Raw genomic sequence first — 19,635 nt, forward strand, 5'->3', positions numbered from 1 at the left:
CTTTCCTCTGGCATGTCAATGGGTTGTGACAGACTTATAGCTAGCCCCGAGAGGAGCGTCTGGAACTCCATGTGTACGCGACCACTACGATATTATATACAGTGGGAACTAGAAGGCCTGGCGCAATGTTCCTTCGTGGCGTATTGTACTATACCACACTAGCCTCAATTTCTAACACTGTCGGCAGGTAGCTAATATCACTGTCTCAGCCTGTTCAAGCCGAATTCCCGTGTGAAAAGCCAATCCTGGAAATGACCCGCGTTAGCACAATAGATTTGCCGGTGGACGATGGACACATTACCGGCCCGAGGTGGAATACCGGGAACTTACCCAAAACGTGACAGGAAAGAAGGCGTTCCAGAACCGCACCTCGCCTGCGCGGGCACCTGTCCAGAGCCAGGCTTTTGGGTTCGCCTTGATCACTTCGGCAACGACGGATCGTGCATATTCAGCCGCAGGGGTAGTCGCTGTTTTAATGGGGTTAGCTGGCAGTGATGTACACAATAGTCAGTGCAGACACTGTGTGACCAAGCAAGTGTACAATTGCTCTCTTTTCCTCCCCGCTGATATTAACGACTCACCTGGTATTCTGTTGATGTGGCTTTCGAAATCCTTTTCTAGTGGTCGATAAAACGAGTTCTCTGGAAGCTTGCGGAGAGACGACTGGTCGCGCTTCAGGATGTTGGTCCCCACCTCGCCCGAAATGATATTGACAACTTTGACGCTGCGTCGACCTTCGAGTCAATGTTACGCACCCGAGATCAAGGTGTGTAATACCAGACACGGAACCGCTCCGAAACAGTACGAACATGATCAGGCACTTACTCAAAGGGTTTCATCTCGACCCGTAGGGTATTCCCCCAATGATGCAGAGCAGCTTTGGAGGCATTGTAACTAGCTTGCAGCGCATTCTATCGTCAGCTCGGCCTGGGTTTCCCTGACACAGAAGGTAAAGAAAGGTTCGCCCTACAGCCGTATACATAAGGAACAATGCCCCCAACACTACCGATATTCACGACGGTTCCCTTTGCGCGGATCAGTAGCGGATGGAATACGTGAACCATACGCATGGGACCGAAGACGTTGACCGAGAACATTCTCTCGACTTCTCTGACGTCTGTATCCATTGCCGTCATGGTATAGCCTTTTACTCACGGAGGAGCTGAGTACTCGAAATAGGATTTGATATTTACGTCAAGTTGGGGTAAGGGAAGTCCAGCTTACAGATTCCTCTGGTGAGAAAAGAGTCAGTCGAGTCGCCATGACAACCGATCATACATCTTCGTCAAGTGAATCTTGCAAGACTGCTGCATTCGACTTACGCGCAATTCACTAGGACGTCAAGACCGGATTTGGTCTCGCTCTCTATCGCCTCTTTGAGAGTGGTGACATCTTCATCGTTGGTCACATCTGAGGCGTAAGCGTGGATCTCGGCCTCGGTCAAGTGCTCGCGCGGCTCATGTGAGAGAAGTGTTGCGAAGACATTGAATCCTAGAGACTGAGATATGAATTATCTTGCTATTGTCTTCATGCTGTAGAGAGGTGTAAACGCGTTTACCTTGTGACTTGAACTCGAGGGCGAGCGCGTGGCCGATTCCCCCTTTCCCGCACCTGTAAACCGGTAAGTTGGATACACTACAACAAGTAGCATGCGGAAATAATGCGCCGGAGATTTCTTTTACCCTGTAATCAAGGCGAAACGCTTGCTATTCATCGTTGCCATTATTCTGATGTCTGTGACGTGCTTGGGTATGTTACGGTTTGCTATGTTTGTGGGCGATGATTGGGTAAGTACGTTTTGGATCGCAATCATGGACCGAGCGTGGTAATGTTACAAAAACCAAAGCCAGACAAAAACAAAGAAGGATTCAAGAGGCTATGTCATTGAATTCTTGCTCTTCCGGTTTTCGAAAGGATGCGCACTGGCCATGTCAAAAGAGACTGGGGAGATTTGATCCCGCACAATGCCGTCGGTGACTGTATCCCCGAGCTCCGGCGATGTGCCCCCACGGCCCGGAAAGTCGGCCGTTCGCCACCGGGTCCCACCCTTTGTCAAGAGCATTCTTTCGTACCCTGCCCATGTATGACATAGTACTCCCGATTTGGCACTCACTCATTCGGATCTTATCATGCCTAATGTTAGATGCTAGGTACCGAAAAGGGCGGATGGCCGACCGGTGTACTCGACTTACACTGCATTCCCGGCGATGGGACGTTATCCATTACTCGCCACCGATACAATTGCGTATTATCGCCGTTGAAATCTCACTTCACGTCTACTTGTCTTTGGAATAGTAAATATAGCTCAACTAACTCTACATCGGCACGCTTCTATACTGTTACAGATCGATACCTTCATTGGCAACGATAACTTATAACACATATACTGAACTCAAGAACCAATTGCGACAATCTGGCAACGACCCTAAAGCCGATATATATGGTTCTGCTCTCCAGCCCTTTGTCTCATGTCTGGGCCAAGTAGAAGGAACTAATCGTCTCAACCTTTCACACTAATCAAAGACTCTATTCTCGGAGCTTTACAACAATGGCGCCATATGTAAACGACAGCGACAATTCCGGGACAGGGGAAAGCTCTGCGCAGCTTACACCCATCGAAATGTCTCCTGCTGCTGGTGAGTCCATTGCAATCTGTGGTATCGGTACGTAAGAAATTTCATCTCCTTACGTCACTTCGAGTTCAAAGAGCCTACCTTGCATTCCCTCTAAACCTCACCTGCCCCTGGCATAGCCCTGTGGCGCGATCTGTGGCTTGGCCACTTCCGCTCATGGAGTTAATGACCTTAAGGCTGACGGGCCCCAACACCCGGCCTCGCCCATTTTCTCCAAGGCTTCAAATAATTCTCATGGGAAATACCTCATACTCATCAAGCAACACGCGCATACAGGATGCCGGTTGCCCGGTCAAGTTTCCGACCCTCGAGGTTTATGGGAGCTGCTGGTGAATGCCAGATCGGCCAACGGTCGCGTGCCTCAGTCGAGGTTCAACCTCGATGGCTTCTATCACCCCGACGGCAAAGACCGTGCGGGGAGTATCAACATGGAGGGAGGCTATTTTCTTGACGACAGCATCCGCGACTTTGAGAACTCATTCTTTGGCATTAACAACCTGGGTAAGTGCTGCTACTGATTTCGGAAAGTTCAGATATGGGGAAGGGGAGATGTGGTAAAGAAGGTTTGCTAACGATATGCCGGTGTTATTTGTGATGATGACTAGAGGCAACGTTCATGGATCCACAACAACGGAAGCTCCTAGAGGTGGTCTACGAATGCCTTGAAAACGCGGGCATCCCACTAGACCAGGCTTCGGGGTCTAACACTGGATGCTATGTGGGGAACTTCACGTTCGACTACATGGTCATGCAGATGCGCGATCCAGACTAGTATGTTGGAACTTTCGAGTACCCACAAAAAAGCATTGTCCCTCTTTGTTTGAGGCTGACCACGTCTGTGCTGCCATCTAGCTTGAGTCGCTATTCAGCAACAGGTCTGGGTACAACGATACTGGCGAACCGAATCAGCCATGTCTTCAACCTCATGGGTCCCAGGTGAGACACCTCTCTGCTTGCCGCGTGTTTTCCAGCCTTTCTGGACCTCATCGCTCACCAGACTTGACCTTAGCTTCGTGCTGGACACCGCTTGCTCCTCTTCGCTCTACTGTCTCCACGCTGCTTGCACGGCGCTCGAGAGGGGCGAGTGTGACGCAGCCATAGTGGCCGGTGCCAACCTCATCCAATCTGCCGAGCAGCATATCGCCACGATGAAGGCCGGTGTTCTTTCGGCCACGTCGGCGTGCCACACATTCGACAGTTCCGCAGACGGGTACGGTCGAGGTGAAGGCATCGGCGCACTTTACGTGAAGCGACTATCGGATGCTCTACGTGATGGGGATCCCATTCGTAGTGTGGTCCGCAGCTCTGCCATCAACGCGTGAGTAGACAGATCTATGTCCGGGGAGGATCTTGGATACAAGCAATAAACAATGACGCTGACACTGAAACAGCAATGGTCACACCTCTGGTATAAGTCTACCAAGCGCTGCAGGGCAGACGGCCGTTATCGAAAAGGCTATGAAAAAGGGAGGCATTCACCCAGATGACATCACCTTCGTTGAATGTCATGGTACCGGTACCAAGGTCGGAGATGCTATCGAACTGGACGGCTTGGCGAGCGTCTTCAAGCGCCAGCCGCACAACCCTCTTTACATTGGCTCAGTGAAAAGTAACATCGGCCACTCTGAGGCGGCCAGCGGTATCGCCTCCGTCATCAAATCAACCCTGGCTCTTGAGCGCGGCAGGATAGCGCCTACGTATGGCTTGAAGAGCATCAACGAGAAGCTCAGACTCAAAGAGCGGAATTTCAAGATTCCCACCGAGGCCATCGATTGGCCGGACAAGTCGCCTCGTACGCGGCGTATTGGCATCAACTCGTTTGGCTACGGTACGTGCTTCTCCATACCTCAAAGCCAGGACAGAACAGACGGGACGATGAAGAGAATATAAACAGAGGAAAGGCTAACAAAGAGAATTCTATACAGGTGGAGCGAATGCTCATGTCATTCTCGAGGAAGCGCCAATCAAAATGGCGCTCCCAAGAGAAGCCCCATCGCAGACATCTGTTATACTGCCTCTGTCAGCGGCCACTGAAGGCTCTCTACAAGCACGAATGCAAGATTTGGCAAGCTTTGACTTTGGCGAGACCGAGCTGGATGATCTTGCCCACACACTTGCGACGCGGAGGACAAAATTCCCTCAACGTGGATTCCTACTTGCTTCGAGAAATGAAGACATTGGACAGGCATTCAAGAAGCAAGAGAACTTTGTAACGGCACCCGGTGCTGTTGCGACAGTATCCCCGCCGCCCTTCGCCTTTGTATTCACCGGCCAGGGGTCCCAGTGGTCTGGCATGTGTCGGGAGCTCTTGACCGATTTTACTGTTTTCCGCAACACCATCGTCGAGATGGAAACGGTCCTCAAGAACCTTCCTCATGCGCCCAGCTGGCGACTGACAGATGCCATCCTCGACAGCGATCCAGCCCTTATTCATGACCCAGTGCGATCCCAACCCTGCTGTACGGCTATTCAGGTTGCACTTGTCCGTCTGCTGGGGTCGTGGGATATCATGCCTGCGACAGTAGTGGGCCACTCGTCGGGCGAGATAGCCGCAGCGTTTGCTGCCGGGCATCTTTCGGCTGCAGAAGCTATCACTGCCGCCTATTACCGGGGATACTGTGCCGCGAAGAACAGCCAGGTAGGTGGCATGATGGCTATCGGGCTACCCGAGGCCGCCGTCAACAGCGAAATCTCTCTTGCAGGACTTCAAGGCAAAGTCTGTGTGGCCTGCGTCAACTCTCCCGATGGTGTTACTGTCTCCGGTGACGGGCAGCAAGTAGATCAACTATTGGCTCATCTGCAGCAGAAAAACGCATTCGCACGGAAATTGAAGACTGGAGGTCAGGCCTACCACTCGCATCACATGCTGGCTCTGGGCAGCGAGTATCAAAGCCTGCTCGATCAAGCTCTTCCGGGTCTAGGTCCCTCTATCAGACAGCCCCTGGGGCCAGTCGTCGTGTCTTCTGTCACGGGTGAAGTCAAGACTTCCCGGTTTGACAGCAGCTACTGGCGCGGCAATCTTCAGAGCCCGGTTCAGTTTTCAACCGCAATCAGCCGAGTCCACGCCATTTCGGAGCACTTCTTCATCGAGTTGGGTCCGCACACAACAATGGAGCTGCCCATCAAGCAGACACTCGCCAAGGCCGGCGCCCAGCTGCAGTATGATGGGCCGATCAAGCGCAACGTCGACTCGGCCAGACAGGCTATGATATTCGCTGGCAATCTCTGGCTCCGAGGTTTTGATGTCAACTGGGCCAAGATCAACGGATTACCCTCGGCTGACAAAGCCCGGCAAACACCACTCAAGGCTGTCGTAGATCTCCCGCCGTACCGCTTCGACTACGGCGAGACAACGCTTTGGAACGAAAGCCGCGCCAGTGTCGAGTACCGTCAACGAAAATACCCTCGCCACGAGCTTCTGGGCTCGCTCGTCCCCGGTGGCAACGGGCATGACTTCATCTTTCGCAACATGCTGAAGCTGGACGATGTCTCGTGGCTTCAGGACCACAGGCTTGTCGATACGGTCGTCTTCCCCGGGTCAGGATATCTCTGCATGGCCATGGAAGCCGCACTTCAGGTCACAGATCCTAGCCGAGAGTCCAAGCAGGCAGACAAGACGTTTGAGATGACCGACATCAACATCACCAACGCTCTTCCACTCTCCGCTGAGCAGCCAGTTGAAGTATTCACGTCGCTGCACAAGTCTCCCATTACCAAGGCGACTGCATCCAATACTTGGTGGGACTTTTCCATCACAACTTATGACAACGGCCAGGCCGTCACCCATGCTTCTGGTTGCATAGCCGTGCACGTCGCCGGCAACCTGGACAGTCGGGTCTCGAAATACGAAGCGCCAAAGACGGTGGCTCTCGAGGCTACCCACAAACGTGTCTGGTATAACAGATTCGTAAAGAGCGGCTTGAACTACGGCCCGACTTTCCAGTCCATCTCGGAGTTCCGGACACCGCGTATGAAGAACGCCGCATTCGCGAGCGCCGCTGCGCCTTTATTGACGGCTTCGGGCGATGTGTCGACCACGTACCCAGCCCACCCCATCACGCTTGATGCGTTAATCCAAGTGGCCATTGTATCGACGGCCAAGGGCGTACCTAAAGACATGAACGCTCTAGTCCCTACCAGGATCTCGTCAGTATCCGTCAAACATTCGGCCATTCCATCCGGACAAGACTGCCAGATGCATGCTTTGACGGAACGCAACGGTTTCGGATACTACAACGCCAACGCCGAACTCGTCGACCAGTTGGGCGAAGTGACCGCGAGTCTCGATGGGCTTCGCCTCTCCCCTTACGAGTCGACAGTGCAGGGTGACGAGGAGGATGCGCGCCACCCAGTCCTTCGATTGCTCTGGAAACCTGACGTGCACGGGCTGGGTCAGCACATGGCCCCTGAAGCCGCCCAGGCCTACGCACAGAAGTTCGCCGACGAAGCACATTCGCCCGTGTCGGACACGGACCTGCTCAAGACGGGCGCCTTGCTGGATCTCTTTGCCCACAAGAATCCTACGCTCCGCATCCTCGAGTTGGGCAACCCATCCCACGACCTGACACTGGCTATCCTAGAGCTCCTGTCGTCGCAGACCGACTTTAAACGACTCGCGACCTATCACACCGCTCAACTAAATGCTGAAAAGGAGCTCGTGACAGGCGAAGTAGATCTCAAGACAGGAGAGAGGAGCTCGAGCCCCGCGGCTATCACGGGAGCCTTCGATCTCATCCTCGTCTTGACACGGGACGAAGCTCAACTCGGACGGATCTTTGGGGCACTTCCTGGATTGATGTCGGAAGACTCGTCCGTGATCTCTCTCCTTTCGAGCTCGGGCACAAGTGCCGGTACTCTCGACTCCCACGGATTCGAGACTGTCCCTGTGAGCCTGTCCGCCCAGGGAGCGCCAACGTTGGTATACGGCATGAAGAAAAAGGAGAAGAAGCAGCGGCTCCGGAGTGAACAAAACTATGTCATCGTCGAAAGAGAGACCAACACGAAACTCGGGCAGGCACTCGCCACGGTTCTCAGCCAAGACTTGGGTGGTCGCATGGTGCCTCGCCTCACTCTCAGTCAAGTCACGCGGGACGCAATCCCGAACGGGACCAATGTGTTTAGCCTCTGCGAGCTTCGCTCACCGCTGTTGTCGACCATCTCGGACGAGGAGATGGACAAGGTCAAAATCATGACAGACAACGCGTCAACCTTGATCTGGACGACCCACGCGGATATCCTGCAAGGCACGAGACCCGACCATGCCCTCATGGGAGGTCTTTCGAGAGCTCTCATGCTCGAGCAGCCATCTCTCAAGATCTGCACGTACGATATTGACGAGCCAGACATGCATGTTGAGACGACCGCACAGCGACTGGTGGCGCTGTTGTTGCAAAATCAGAACAGGAGCAGCAGCAAGGATGCCGATTACGAGTTTGTGCAGAACAAGAATGTCGTGCACATCAGTCGGTTCGTGCCCGACGACTCGGTCAACGAAGCATTCCGCTCGAGCCAGGGCCTGGCTACTGTCAAGCGCAAAGTCGTCGATGCTGGCGACTTCAGACTCGCGATGCACCAGGCCGGCCAACTGGACTCTATTTACTTCCAGCGCCAGGCGAGCCCGGCGCCGGGGGTGTCCATGGTAGGGCCCCGAGAGGTGCGAATCAAGGTCGCCTCGGTCGGCATCAATGCCAAGGATTACTACGTCCTCGTCGGTCGCGTCGACACGCCCGATGCCACGTGCCAGCTGGAATGCGCCGGGACCGTCACCGAGGTGGGTTCGGACGTGGCTGACTTCTCGGTGGGTGATCGCGTCGTCGCCATGGCGCCGTCCTATTTTGGGTCCTACCAGGTCCTGCCCCATTGGGCCTGCCATAAACTCACGCCCTCCGAGAGTTTCGACGTCGCCGCGACACTACCGCTCGTGTATGCCACGGCCATCTATGCCCTGTACCACCGCGCCAATATCCAGGCCGGCGAGTCGGTCTTGATCCATTCGGGAGCAGGCGGCGTGGGTATCGCCGCTATTCAGATCGCCCTGAGAGCCGGAGCAGAGGTTGGTTTTGTCTTATTCCTTTCTGCCTTCCCAAAGCCCGTCCGTATTGCGGACAAAGAGTTACATCACAATGACTCTGAAACTCCATTATTTAGCAAGCAACAGCTAACCAGCCCCTTTGAAAAAATTAGGTTTACACGACAGTCTCCTCAGATGAGAAAAAGAACTTTCTCGCCGAGCATTTCGGTGTGAAGCCAACCAACATCTTCCGCTCCACGGACACGTCGTTCAAGGCCGGCATCCTCGCCGCAACGTCGGGACGTGGCGTCGACGTCGTGCTCAACTCGCTGACTGGGGATCAACTGCACGCGACCTGGCAGTGTTGCGCGCCGTTTGGTCGCTTCATCGAGATCGGCAAAGCCGACCTCACGGCTTCCGGCCGCCTCGAGATGCAGCCATTCCTCAAAGACACGACCTTTTCGGCTTTCGATCTGAGCCATCTGTACCACTCGCCCGACGAGCGCATGCACCGGCTCTGGAAGCAGCTTCTCGGCCAGGTCTTTTCTCTTTACCGCCAGGGTTACATCACCACCTCCCCGCAGCCACTCAAGGTCTTTGCCATTGATGACATTTCCAACGCATACCGGTACTTCTCGTCGCGCAACCGTATGGGCAAGGTGGCCATCAGTCTCGACCGCCCCGAGGCCGAGATAGAGGTGCAGCCTCAGAAGTATGCGAGTCAGTTCGATGGCAGCAAGTCGTACGTCATGGTCGGCTGTCTCGGTGGGCTAGGCCGCACCCTGTCGCGATGGATGATGAGTCGCGGCGCCACTAAGTTTGCATTCCTGGGCCGGTCGGGCACGGACAAGATGGCGGCACGACGGCTGGTCGAGGACCTCGAGGCCGCCGGTGCCACTTGCGAGGTCGTCCGCGGCGACGTGTGCAGCAGCACCGACACGGACGCCGTCATGGCCGCCGCCACAGAGCATCTCGGCCCCATTGGTGGCGTCGTACAAGCAGCCATGGGCCTGAGCGAGGCCATCTTTTCCGTCATGCCCAACAAGGCGTGGCATACCGGCATCGACCCCAAGGTCCATGGGTCCTGGAACCTGCTGAACAGCCTGCAGAAAGTCGAAGCAGCCGGGTCATCGACGACGCTCGACTTCTTCCTCATGACATCGTCCGTGTCGGGCAGCGTGGGCACTGCCACCGAAGCCAACTACTGCGCGGGGAACCACTTTCTCGACCTCTTCGCGCGGCACCTGCGCACGCAGCACAAGATCCACGCCGTCGCCGTCGGCTTCGGCATGATCTCCGAGGTGGGCTATCTCCACGACAACCCCGAGATCGAGGCGCTGCTCGTGCGCAAGGGCATCCAGGCCATCGACGCCGAAGAGCTAGTCCAGCTTACGGATCTCGCGTTGTCGGCGAGCGCCACGCTCGCCATCCCGCACGGATACGACGGCCTCGCGGCGGCACACCTCCTAACGGGAATGGAGCCGCATGGGATCAAAGAGCTGCGCAAAAAGGGTTTCGAGGGCACACAGCCCGCCATGGAAGACCCGCGAGCCAAGCTTTTAGCCGCCGCGCTCGACGGCGCCGATAACGGCAACAGCACCAGCAATGGCAGCCAACAGAGCACCAGCGATCTCCCAAGCGAAGTCGCAGCGCTCGTGCAGGCCGGGCAGCCGCTCGCGGAGGCGGTGCTGGCTTTCATCCGAAAACGGTTTGGCAACCTCGTCCTCATGAAGACGGAGGCCGTCAACGTGAAGAAGCCGCTCGCGCAATACGGCATGGACTCGATGATCGGGGCCGAGTTCCGCGTCTGGTTCTACAAGAGCATGCGCGTCGACGTGCCTCTCGTGCTGCTTCTGGGGGCTTCTTGCACCATCGAGTCGCTGCGGGATCTGGCTGTCGAGGTTATTGCTCAGAGGGGAGGGGAGGGGGGTGGGAGTTAGGAGTCCTTTGGGTCAGGCCAGGGTCAGTGGTTAGACATATGTTTGGGTGTTTGTCCTTTGATTTTCTTTATTTAATTCTGGCAGTTATGGACTTGTTATGCGAGTATGAAGAAGGTTCTCTAAACTGAGAAACATGCCAATGTTGTTTGTCAACAGAGGTGTCCCTGTTTTGGACTTTTCCCATCCTCGCATCGGGCCCTTCAACATGATCACCACGTCACAGCCAGACCAGTCATGGGCGCATTGGCATAAAAGAAAGGCGGCAGTGCTTTTGAAAGGTCACGGCTCAAACAAGTTTTGCCCCTCAAAATACATGCGGTCCTTGATGCCCTCAATTAACCGCAATCACCTACGGCCAGCAGTTCGGGCGAACCATCCTGAACCGCAAATTTCAATCTTGACTGAAGTCAATTGCGAGATGGGGAGGTCATGCGGCCAATCCCAAGCAGTCTCCTCCAGATTTCCCATATCTGCGTGAGGCCGGATCCACGACTGATTCTACCACCTTTTTCAACGAAAGCAGTGACGAAGCCGAAGAGGGAGCTACACTGCGACAGAAGCCGCAAGGAAGATCCCATACCGGCAAATCCAAGTCTTCTGCACCTCCTCCGCTACCCAAGAAAATGTCGCTTGACCCTCTTCCTCGACGAAATGGACCAGCACGGCCACCAAGTCTATCGCTGCAAAGAATGAGGCCGACCGAGACCAGACGACCCTAACAACGCGAGGCGCCTCGCTTCTTCAGTTGGACTGTTGCTACGGGGCATATAGCTGGTCTGACAGTGCCCCTGCGAGCCACCTTTCTGCCAGGTCGCGGGCAGGCCATCATGTCCAATTTTGTGGGCGTATCAATAGTCATATGTTATCAGAATCTAATCGCAATCATCACAATAACACTATCACGTAAATTTCAGATCTTGTTTATCGCGAAGTCTAAGTCATATTACCGTTGCGATGGCGGGTATTTACCTTTGCGGGCCTTTCCCGTTATTTCATCAGGTACGGGCATTAATATTAGTGGGGACTCACTATCCGCATCCCGGGCATCGCCCCATTTTGGGGCTTTTTGCTTGCAGCAGTTGCAACTACCATCTGGCTTTCTTGTTTACCTGTGCATTTCGTGCCAGCCATAAAAGCGGCTAGGATAGAACCGAGGAGTTCGCGCCGGTAGTATAAGTCTCGCGTTCCTTCAGGTTAAGCTTTCCCTTTTCTTCTCAGACACAGACAAGGGCATCATCTATTCACGGGATGAAGGTGGAGAGAGGGCGGGGCGGCCGACCGGTGCCGTTGCTCTCTGAATCGTTCCAATTCCCGAGCACCGATCACCGATCGCATTAGTCCGTCCAGCCGCTCGACCTACATGCTTACGTACAAGCCTTATCATCTCCTATACTCACTTTGTCTCGCAAAATGTATAGAGTTACCCTCAACTTCCCATTTTCAAACATACCACGACAGAAGTCTTCATAGGGAACCGTCATCATTATGGATGAGGGTCCGAATTTGAGGGACGTCGTAACGACTCCGATGTTTGGGTTGCCTGTCTTATTTATCGGAGCGCTTGTGGTATGTATGATTGCTCTTTGCCTGCGACTGATGGCAGTCGGATACACGGAATACAGTACTGATAGGTGACTTGATTCCAGTATACTTTCAGGTTATACTATGGCCCTTTACAGAGGGTCCCTGGTCCTTGGTACACGAACCTGACGACCATGGTTTACATCTTCCACACCCTCCGAGGCAACGGGCCTCGCTATGTCGACGAACTGCATAAGATATATGGTCAGTGCTGCTCAATCCACCATTCGCTATCGAATACTTTACACGGCGCATACACACGCAATACTGACCGAATATTTGATTCGATCAAAAAAACAGGTCCCGTCTTGCGCTTAGGACCCGACAAAGTCGACACGACTGAGATCGAGGGCGTCAAGAAGATCCATCGCGTCAAGGCCGACTACCTCAAGACGTCCTTCTACCAGGGTGTGCCGCCGGGGAAAGAACACATGCTGAACACGCAGGACAGGGCTTTCCACCGTCGCCACCGTAAGCTGCTCTCGGCCCCCCTGTCCGAGAACGGTCTCAGGTCCAAGGTGCCCCAGATCGAGGCGCAAGTCCGCCTGGCTATCAAGAGGATGGGCGACGAGATGCGAACCCGGGGCGCCATCGACGTCTATCAGTGGTGGATGTTCATGACGACCGACGTCATCGGGGAGCTTACTTTTGGTGACTCTTTTAATATGCTGGAAAGCGGCAAGGTAAGTACATTTCCTAATTGTCTACATCACCACATGCTTACTAAAGCCTACCGCCTGACCTGATTTCCAAACAACTCCCCTAGGAGAATACAACTAACCAACAAGCGCAAAAAATCCACAGATAAACACATACATCCAGGATCTCCAGTTTGCCGGAAAACTGGTCAGCATCGCCGCCCACTTCCTAGTCCTCACTACCTTCTTGACGCATACGAGACTGCCCTTTGTGAGCAACAGCTGGAACGATCGTTCCGAGCGTATGAGGAGCTATGCCGAGTCGCAGATTGGAAAACTCAAGAGCCGTCTCGAGAATGGACAAGAGGATGGCGAGAAATGTGAATCCCTTCCTCTCTCTCTTGCTCGATAATTATGATTTATGTTTGCTAATGATTTTCTTTATGCTTTGATATCTAGACCTCATGGGAAGACTGCTTCAAGGTCAGACCGTTGATGGAGAGGGATTATCGGATAAGGAAATATCTGACGGTGAGTGGATATCGAATTCTTCTTCTTAAAAGAAGGGACAGAAGAAAAGAAAAACTAACAGCATCCTTATCTGTAATAGATGCTGAACTCTATATTGTTGCTGGTAGCGAGTAAGTGCCATGTATAGCCTCACCCTTTCCCACTCTCTACAACGACCTAACATTCGGTTCTACCGCCAAGCACCACATCCAACTCCCTGACTTACATTACCTGGGCCCTCTGCAAGAATTCCAAGCTCCGAGAGAGACTAGTCCAAGAACTCTCGAGTCTTCCATCATCATTCACCGACAGTGACCTCAAGCAGCTCAAATTCCTGAACCAGTGTATCCACGAAGGTCTGCGCTGCTACCCTGTCGTGCCGGGAGGACTCTCGCATTACGTACCCAAGGAAGGGACGTCGTTTGGGGGATATTGGGTTCCCGGCGGCGTGACCGTCACGACGCAGAACTGGAGTCTCCATAGAAATCCGGATATCTTTCCCGATCCTGATCGTTTTGATCCTTCGCGTTGGGACCGGGTTACTCAGGACATGAAGGATTCTTGGATGCCTTTTGGGGGTGGTTCGCGGAGTGAGTTTGGTCGGCCTCTACTCTTTTCTTCCCCGTTCTTTGTCTCATCTGCTCTTTTCCGTGACCCACTCTCCTCCTTTTCATCATCGTCATGCTATCTGCTTCCTACCTAACACCCATCAACAAGCTATCTTGCCTCACACAGAACTGAGCTAACTCTGCGCCTTTCACGGGGTTAATAGATTGCATCGGCATGCATCTAGCCTATATAGAGCTTCGCCTGGGCATCGCCCATTTCTTCCGAGCCTTCCCCAACGCCAAGGTGTCTACCCTCGAGGGAATGTCTGACGATGATATGAAGCTGGCGCTGCATTTCATCTCGAGCCCTCAGTATCATCGGTGTCTCATCGATGCTGCTGCTCAGAGCAGTTGTAGCAGCATTTGATTGGTATGGTTGAATATGACTACATGTATATGTTCATTTGAAAGAGGATGTTCTACACGCATGACACATATCTGAAGTAGCTTGGATGTGTGGAAACAGCTGGATAGACAGAGAGATGAGATAGATTAGATAAATACTGAGGGCCGTCTCTGTTGACAATTTCGGTGTTATGGTTCTTGCTCCCAGCGATTAATGTCGGCCGGCATAACCGAATGAGAGCGCAAGTCGTTGATTCTTGCATGTGGCTACTCTCCATACATCTTTGTTGGGATAATTTCCGTCGGTTGCGGCCGCATGGTTAGCCCCAACATAGCGGCAGGCAGTATGCGGCAAACACTACAGATGTGAGTGCCTACCAGACCAGGTAAATGATGGGAATCAGGTTTCCAATTATGCGATGGGCATGAATACTTACGCTTCCCAGCTTCAATCAATACTTGATGTCACCATCTTCTAAGCGATATCCTGTATCAGCACCCAGCACCGAGGGCTCTCGAACTCTGCTGGTTACATCAACAGGTGTTATATCGTTGTCCCCAGCGTACCCGCCCAACGGATGTCAAGAGATCGGCCGGCCTTATCAATCACATGGAGAGCAAGACTTGTGGATACACGCGGTTTGAAACCCTCCATGAGTAGATGGGAATATTTGTATTCGAATGAGGTTCCAGAACCCACAGGGGAAGGATTCATTTCCTGTACGAACCAAGCCCATGACTTTGAACCCCGGGTAGCAGTCCCTTGTCTCATTCTTACCCAATCACTACGTCATTGATTCGACCGCAATTCCCGTTGCCGAAAATGTAGTTGGGCGAATACGGCCCGACGTGTGGCTGGAGCTGGGCGCCGAGGTTGGCCTTGGGACAAATGATAGGGTTGAAGACTCTGATGCAGGCGTTTGTCGAGTAGACCCAGTAGAAGCCCCACGTGTTGGGGTTGCTGACGGAGACCTCGCAGCACTCGATGGCGCCCCGTGTCAGGCCTTCGACGCGCTCGAACTGGGCGCCCTGGTCGGGGTCGGTGTAGACGATGAAGGCGGCGCCGCCGTTGCCGGTGGCATGCCTGTACGCGTTCATCAGGTTGTGGGTGGCGCAGGCCGCGTACGAGGTCGTCGTGGCCGTGTAGATATATGTGGTCGAGGCCGATACCGTCACGGACGTGCTGAGCTCCGTCACCGGCTGTGTAATTGTACTTGTGGACATGGTAGTGACCGTGGCCTGCGGGACTGTGGTCGACTGGTCGACTTGCACGCTGGTGATGGTGGTTGTCTCGCCAGGCGCGCCGGTGCTGGTCGTCACGGTCGTTGTGGCTGTAGTGCAGCTGGCGTAGGTGGTGGAGCATGCTGGTATCTCCACGATGTCGCGAGCGTCTGCCTAGAAATCCTCTGCGCGGTGCTGCGGTGGTGTGCCTTCGAAATACGCCCCGGGTGCGCTGTCCCTGATGGGGACGAAGTCACTTGGGGCTGCCACGGTGCTTTTCGAGGCTGTCGTGATTGTGGTGACCGTCACGGAGGTACTGACGGCAACTTCCGTTATAACCTCTGTCTGGGTCTCAGATAACTCAGAATTAACCGTGGCCGTTGTGGTCGGCGCTGTGCAGATCGACAGAGAAGTCTCTAGGATGGCCTGGGTAATCGGCGTTTGGCTGGTCGTGACAGTTCCTGTGACGGTAAAGGTTGTGCCAGAGCAGGTCGTCAACGTGACGACGCAAAACGACGAAGGCGATGAAGACGACTCCGTGACTGGCGTTGAGGCAGAATAACCACCCAGTGTGCGACTGGACCGAGACAAGCAGTCAGCCGAAGCAGCTGTAAGGAGTGACGAGGCGGACAGCCACGCCTCCGCCACGCGGTTAGACGAGAGTGCCACCATTTTGCAAACGAATTCGGGACAACCGCAGCACGATTAAAGAGTACGCCACATGAAGCAAAGAGACAATGCCCACAGTAGGATGCTGCCCGCTCATTATAAATGCACGAAACAAGGGGTCTACACTCATCGTGAGCGGGTCCAGCTGAAACGAGCCATGTCAAGTTCCTGGCGCTAGATCGGTCCCGCTCCCACACCGTCCTGGTATGGCCTGATCCTGCCGCACTTGGGCGGATCAGGATCCTTCGAAAATGCATGCGTGGTTGGTTGTTTTCGTGTTCAAGGGGTTGATGGACTATAGCAGTATGAAGCGTTCCGTCACCATCTAGAGAGCGTCTGGCCCAACCTACCGGATAACCTAGATCTCTTCGAATCGCCAAGCCCAGTACTCCAAGGAGGTGTAATTGGGTTCACTAGGGTCGACCTCCTCGTCCACCCGACCTGGTGGCTCGCACCATCTGACGCCAAGGACATCTGCCTCTGATGCCTGTACATGATCCTCCTGTGATTCACTGTCGCTCAACTCGGCCAGTGCATGGTCCACGCGCTCCACCCACTCCTCAAGCCAGGACTCCCAGATGCGGGAGGCATGAATGTTGAAATCATCCTCGTCCGACGCATTCTGTGCCGGGACTGAGTCTTGCTGAATGTCCACAACATCTTGAGCTATACTGGGGTTCTCAGTACCGTGCGTATCCGCATCATCCTGGGTCCGATCTAGAGAGCCGCTCATTCCGCTTCGTGCGATCCGGGCATGAAATTCGGAGGCAATGTCCTCAAACGCTGCACGGGCGGCTGCATCACGATTTCTCGCTGGTTGTGAGTCATCTTCGACGTTAGAACATAGCCTTTCTTCCTCAATATCGTCCTGGGCATAGTCGCACGTGTGTTCTAGCCAGAAAGCCTCGAACGTGAGCAGGCGGAAAGCCCACTGGTAGTGCCATGCCTGCCAGGGCGCACCACAAATTCGGATGATACCATTCATCGCTTTGCTGAGGGTGCTTGGTGTCTCGTGATCCAAGTACTCCGTGATGTAATCCAGGAGGAAGTACATGAACGGCATGCGGCCTTGTGGTGAACAGAGGCAGATCGTTCCGTCATTGACCGTCATTTGTGAGATTTTGACTAAGAGGTTCAACCACGTGGCTTGAGGATACCACTCTGTCGGCTCACATTGCGTAGGGATGTCTAGGGCGAGGGCGCCAGATAGCATGTGCGCAACAGTGGCCTGTGGCACCGCATTTTGGTGCCTACATGCGACGCACATTGACGGTGAAACCAAGTGAGGCGCGTGCTTGGGCTTCCACGCACTTCCGAGAGTGATGGCTTCGTCAGCTAAGTGGGTCAGAATCCAGTCTATCGTGTCCCAGGTCCGATACGGGTCCCACCATGGGTACTTGATATTGAGAATATGATAATCAAGAATCGTCATGCCATTGGGTAACGGCGCCTGAAAGTCACGGAAACCGGACCAGGATAAAGCGGCGAGTACCGCTGTGTTGAGCGCGTAAACTGTTCCAAGGTGTTTACCTCCCCGGAAAAAGGATTCTTTCAATCCCACTGTTTCATAAGACCAATGATATAAAGGTAGCAGCTGGTCATCCGTCTCGGCGTCGATCAAGTAGCTGGGAATGTGGACATCCTGGGACCGCAGCTGCTTGATCACCGAGGCATAGTGTCGATCGAGCAACAGATCCTGGTCGAGGCCAAATCTCCTAATTTCAAGCGGGCCGAGATGCTGCAAGGCGATAGAGCGTACCAATTGGCGACGATGTTTGAGCTCGTTGAAATAGACCGCAGTGCATCTGCAATAGTAAACATGCCCTCGTGGATCGAGGTGCATCTGTCGGGGCCGCATTGAACATTTGTGGGCGAATATAAGCAGCAACGCCGTTGCGTGCCAACAAGATTGTGGTATGACGGCACCATTAGGTTCTAGGTCGTGGCACGTCAGATTACTCCCCTCGCAGGACTCGACGATATACTCCGCCAAGGTCGTGCCCCACGTTTCGTCGCTGGTCATGAGAAGTCTGTCCAGGCGCCTTGGAGACAGGTTTCCGTAATTATCGACTGCTTCCAGTGACTTAACAAGCCTCTCGAAGCAATGAAATCGACCCATCCCAATTGCCAGGTGTAAATGTGTGCGGAAGCCAAATGTTGGTTCCTCGTCGAGCAGCCCGGGAGAAGTGGAGATGAGCCGGGCTACAACGTCTGGCTGGTCCGCGATGATAGCCCTGCTCAAAGGCTCCACGTGGAAAGCTGTTGATTGTAGCAGTCAGCCGTATTTTTAAAACCAATCAGACAATACCTATCGTGCCATTATGTACACACAAGCGAGGCCAACTCACCATTACAAACGCTCAGGGCAGAGCCCATGGTGTATATCAAGGATGTGAGCATATAAGGATCGAATTCAACATTTCGATTCGCTGTCTCGTCACCCACCGGCACTAACAACCTGTTGACAACACGGTCGTCTCTGTGAAGCATTGAGAGGTGGAGTGGCCACCTAACCAATCATTAGCCGATAGCTTTCTGAGTTTGCTTTGGTTTGGTTGACTTACTGGCCGAAATTATTCTCGCGGGCGATTGGCACGCCATGCTTGTGGATCAATTCCATCATAAGCAATTGAGCCAATTGTCTCTCCTCTCGACTGGACCATTGCATCTTCGACCATGCTACAGGGTCAGTGAACGTCCGCAAGCGGTGTCAACATCGGCAAGTCGCCTGGCTTTTGTGACTGACAATATAGGCAAAACGATGCAACAAGGTACAACCCTGCTGATCCACGTCTGTAGAAGACGCCCTGCGATTTCGAAAGATTTGTTCCAGTTTATGGATCGCTACCTCGACAACATGCCTCAGAAGCGTCTGTCTTACATTGGCACTGGCTGTTCGAGATAGTCTGATGGTGTTCCCTAAAGTATCCAAGACTCTGAAGGCTGGCGACGCAGATCTGTCCACGATCGAGGAGAGGGCCAGCCACGGGCTTATGCTGAACCCTCCGCTGCCCGAACGGTATGAGTAGGAGATCCGGAAGGCCACGTCAAGTACGGAGTTGAAGCATCTGAATCGAGCTTTTGCGGAGTGATCGACTCTCTTCTCTTTCGCAGCAGCTCTGGCGAACCTGCACTGGGGACGATGTTGGACGATCCGTTTTCTCGTGACTGAAATCCTCGAAGAAGCAAACTGCGCTGACCACCCTTGTGTCGTTGTGTATTGCTCGCAGTCACAGCCCAGCCATACTGATGTCTCAAAGGTGTCCACACTTGTGGTCCCTGACGGCGCATGCCCTTGGTATCTCTCCTGCAGCGCATCTCGTAGCAGGGCGGGTCTCGAGACCAGGAGACTCACAGATTCATGCAGGTTTTGGGTCCGCAGCGCGTCGCCAAGCTGTGCTGTAAGACTCGCGCAAGAAGCTGTCTGCACTTCCACAGCTCGCCTGATTGATGCCAGCTCGGTCGTGACGATGTCGTGCC

General features: G+C 53.9%; 5 protein-coding genes across 5 annotated transcripts; 2 read left to right on the plus strand and 3 right to left on the minus strand.

Annotated features, from left to right (window-relative positions):
* Positions 1-197: 197 nt before the first annotated feature.
* Positions 198-1,714, minus strand: B0I36DRAFT_372449 (short chain dehydrogenase; the record flags this gene model as incomplete). The annotated part of the gene is made up of 8 exons (XM_046160116.1): positions 198-245; positions 331-467; positions 582-724; positions 826-898; positions 971-1,144; positions 1,348-1,491; positions 1,559-1,611; positions 1,683-1,714. The coding sequence occupies 8 exons, from the start codon at positions 1,712-1,714 to the stop codon at positions 198-200; spliced, it is 804 nt and encodes a 267-aa protein (XP_046017468.1).
* A 906-nt stretch (positions 1,715-2,620) lies between these two features.
* Positions 2,621-11,302, plus strand: B0I36DRAFT_346335 (reducing type I polyketide synthase 10; the record flags this gene model as incomplete). Its single annotated transcript, XM_046156451.1, has 9 exons — positions 2,621-2,663; positions 2,910-3,134; positions 3,239-3,404; positions 3,486-3,569; positions 3,643-3,951; positions 4,025-4,461; positions 4,559-8,685; positions 8,817-10,544; positions 10,991-11,302. 9 exons carry the CDS (start codon positions 2,621-2,623, stop codon positions 11,300-11,302), a joined length of 7,431 nt encoding a protein of 2,476 aa, XP_046017469.1.
* A 933-nt stretch (positions 11,303-12,235) lies between these two features.
* On the plus strand, positions 12,236-14,287 carry B0I36DRAFT_236866 (cytochrome P450 CYP684A2; the record flags this gene model as incomplete). Its single annotated transcript, XM_046149495.1, has 7 exons — positions 12,236-12,368; positions 12,465-12,847; positions 12,969-13,182; positions 13,262-13,333; positions 13,413-13,443; positions 13,514-13,902; positions 14,085-14,287. Coding segments are annotated over 7 exons (1,425 nt in total), but the record flags the coding sequence as incomplete, so codon positions are not given.
* A 752-nt stretch (positions 14,288-15,039) lies between these two features.
* Positions 15,040-16,158, minus strand: B0I36DRAFT_359926 (uncharacterized protein; the record flags this gene model as incomplete). The annotated part of the gene is made up of 2 exons (XM_046158213.1): positions 15,040-15,607; positions 15,707-16,158. 2 exons carry the CDS (start codon positions 16,156-16,158, stop codon positions 15,040-15,042), a joined length of 1,020 nt encoding a protein of 339 aa, XP_046017471.1.
* A 101-nt stretch (positions 16,159-16,259) lies between these two features.
* Positions 16,260-19,404, minus strand: B0I36DRAFT_316042 (uncharacterized protein). The gene is made up of 5 exons (XM_046152954.1): positions 19,037-19,404; positions 18,902-18,962; positions 18,720-18,823; positions 18,504-18,664; positions 16,260-18,414 (listed from the first exon to the last, which is right to left on the minus strand). Coding segments are annotated over exons 1-5 (2,229 nt in total). The 5' UTR covers positions 19,039-19,404; the 3' UTR covers positions 16,260-16,513.
* Between the last annotated feature and the right edge of the window lie 231 nt (positions 19,405-19,635).

This window comes from Microdochium trichocladiopsis (genome assembly GCF_020744255.1).
Source record: "Microdochium trichocladiopsis strain MPI-CAGE-CH-0230 chromosome Unknown B0I36scaffold_2, whole genome shotgun sequence".
Classification (NCBI taxonomy): Eukaryota; Fungi; Ascomycota; class Sordariomycetes; order Xylariales; family Microdochiaceae; genus Microdochium; species Microdochium trichocladiopsis.

Excerpts from the sequence above, each read along its gene's own strand:
- B0I36DRAFT_316042 (XM_046152954.1), bottom strand. Across the intron at positions 18,665-18,719 it reads CGCGAGAATAATTTCGGCCA|GTGGCCACTCCACCTCTCAA; the intron begins GTAAGTCAACCA and ends ATGATTGGTTAG. Across the intron at positions 18,415-18,503 it reads TGCCCTGAGCGTTTGTAATG|CTTTCCACGTGGAGCCTTTG; the intron begins GTGAGTTGGCCT and ends TACAATCAACAG.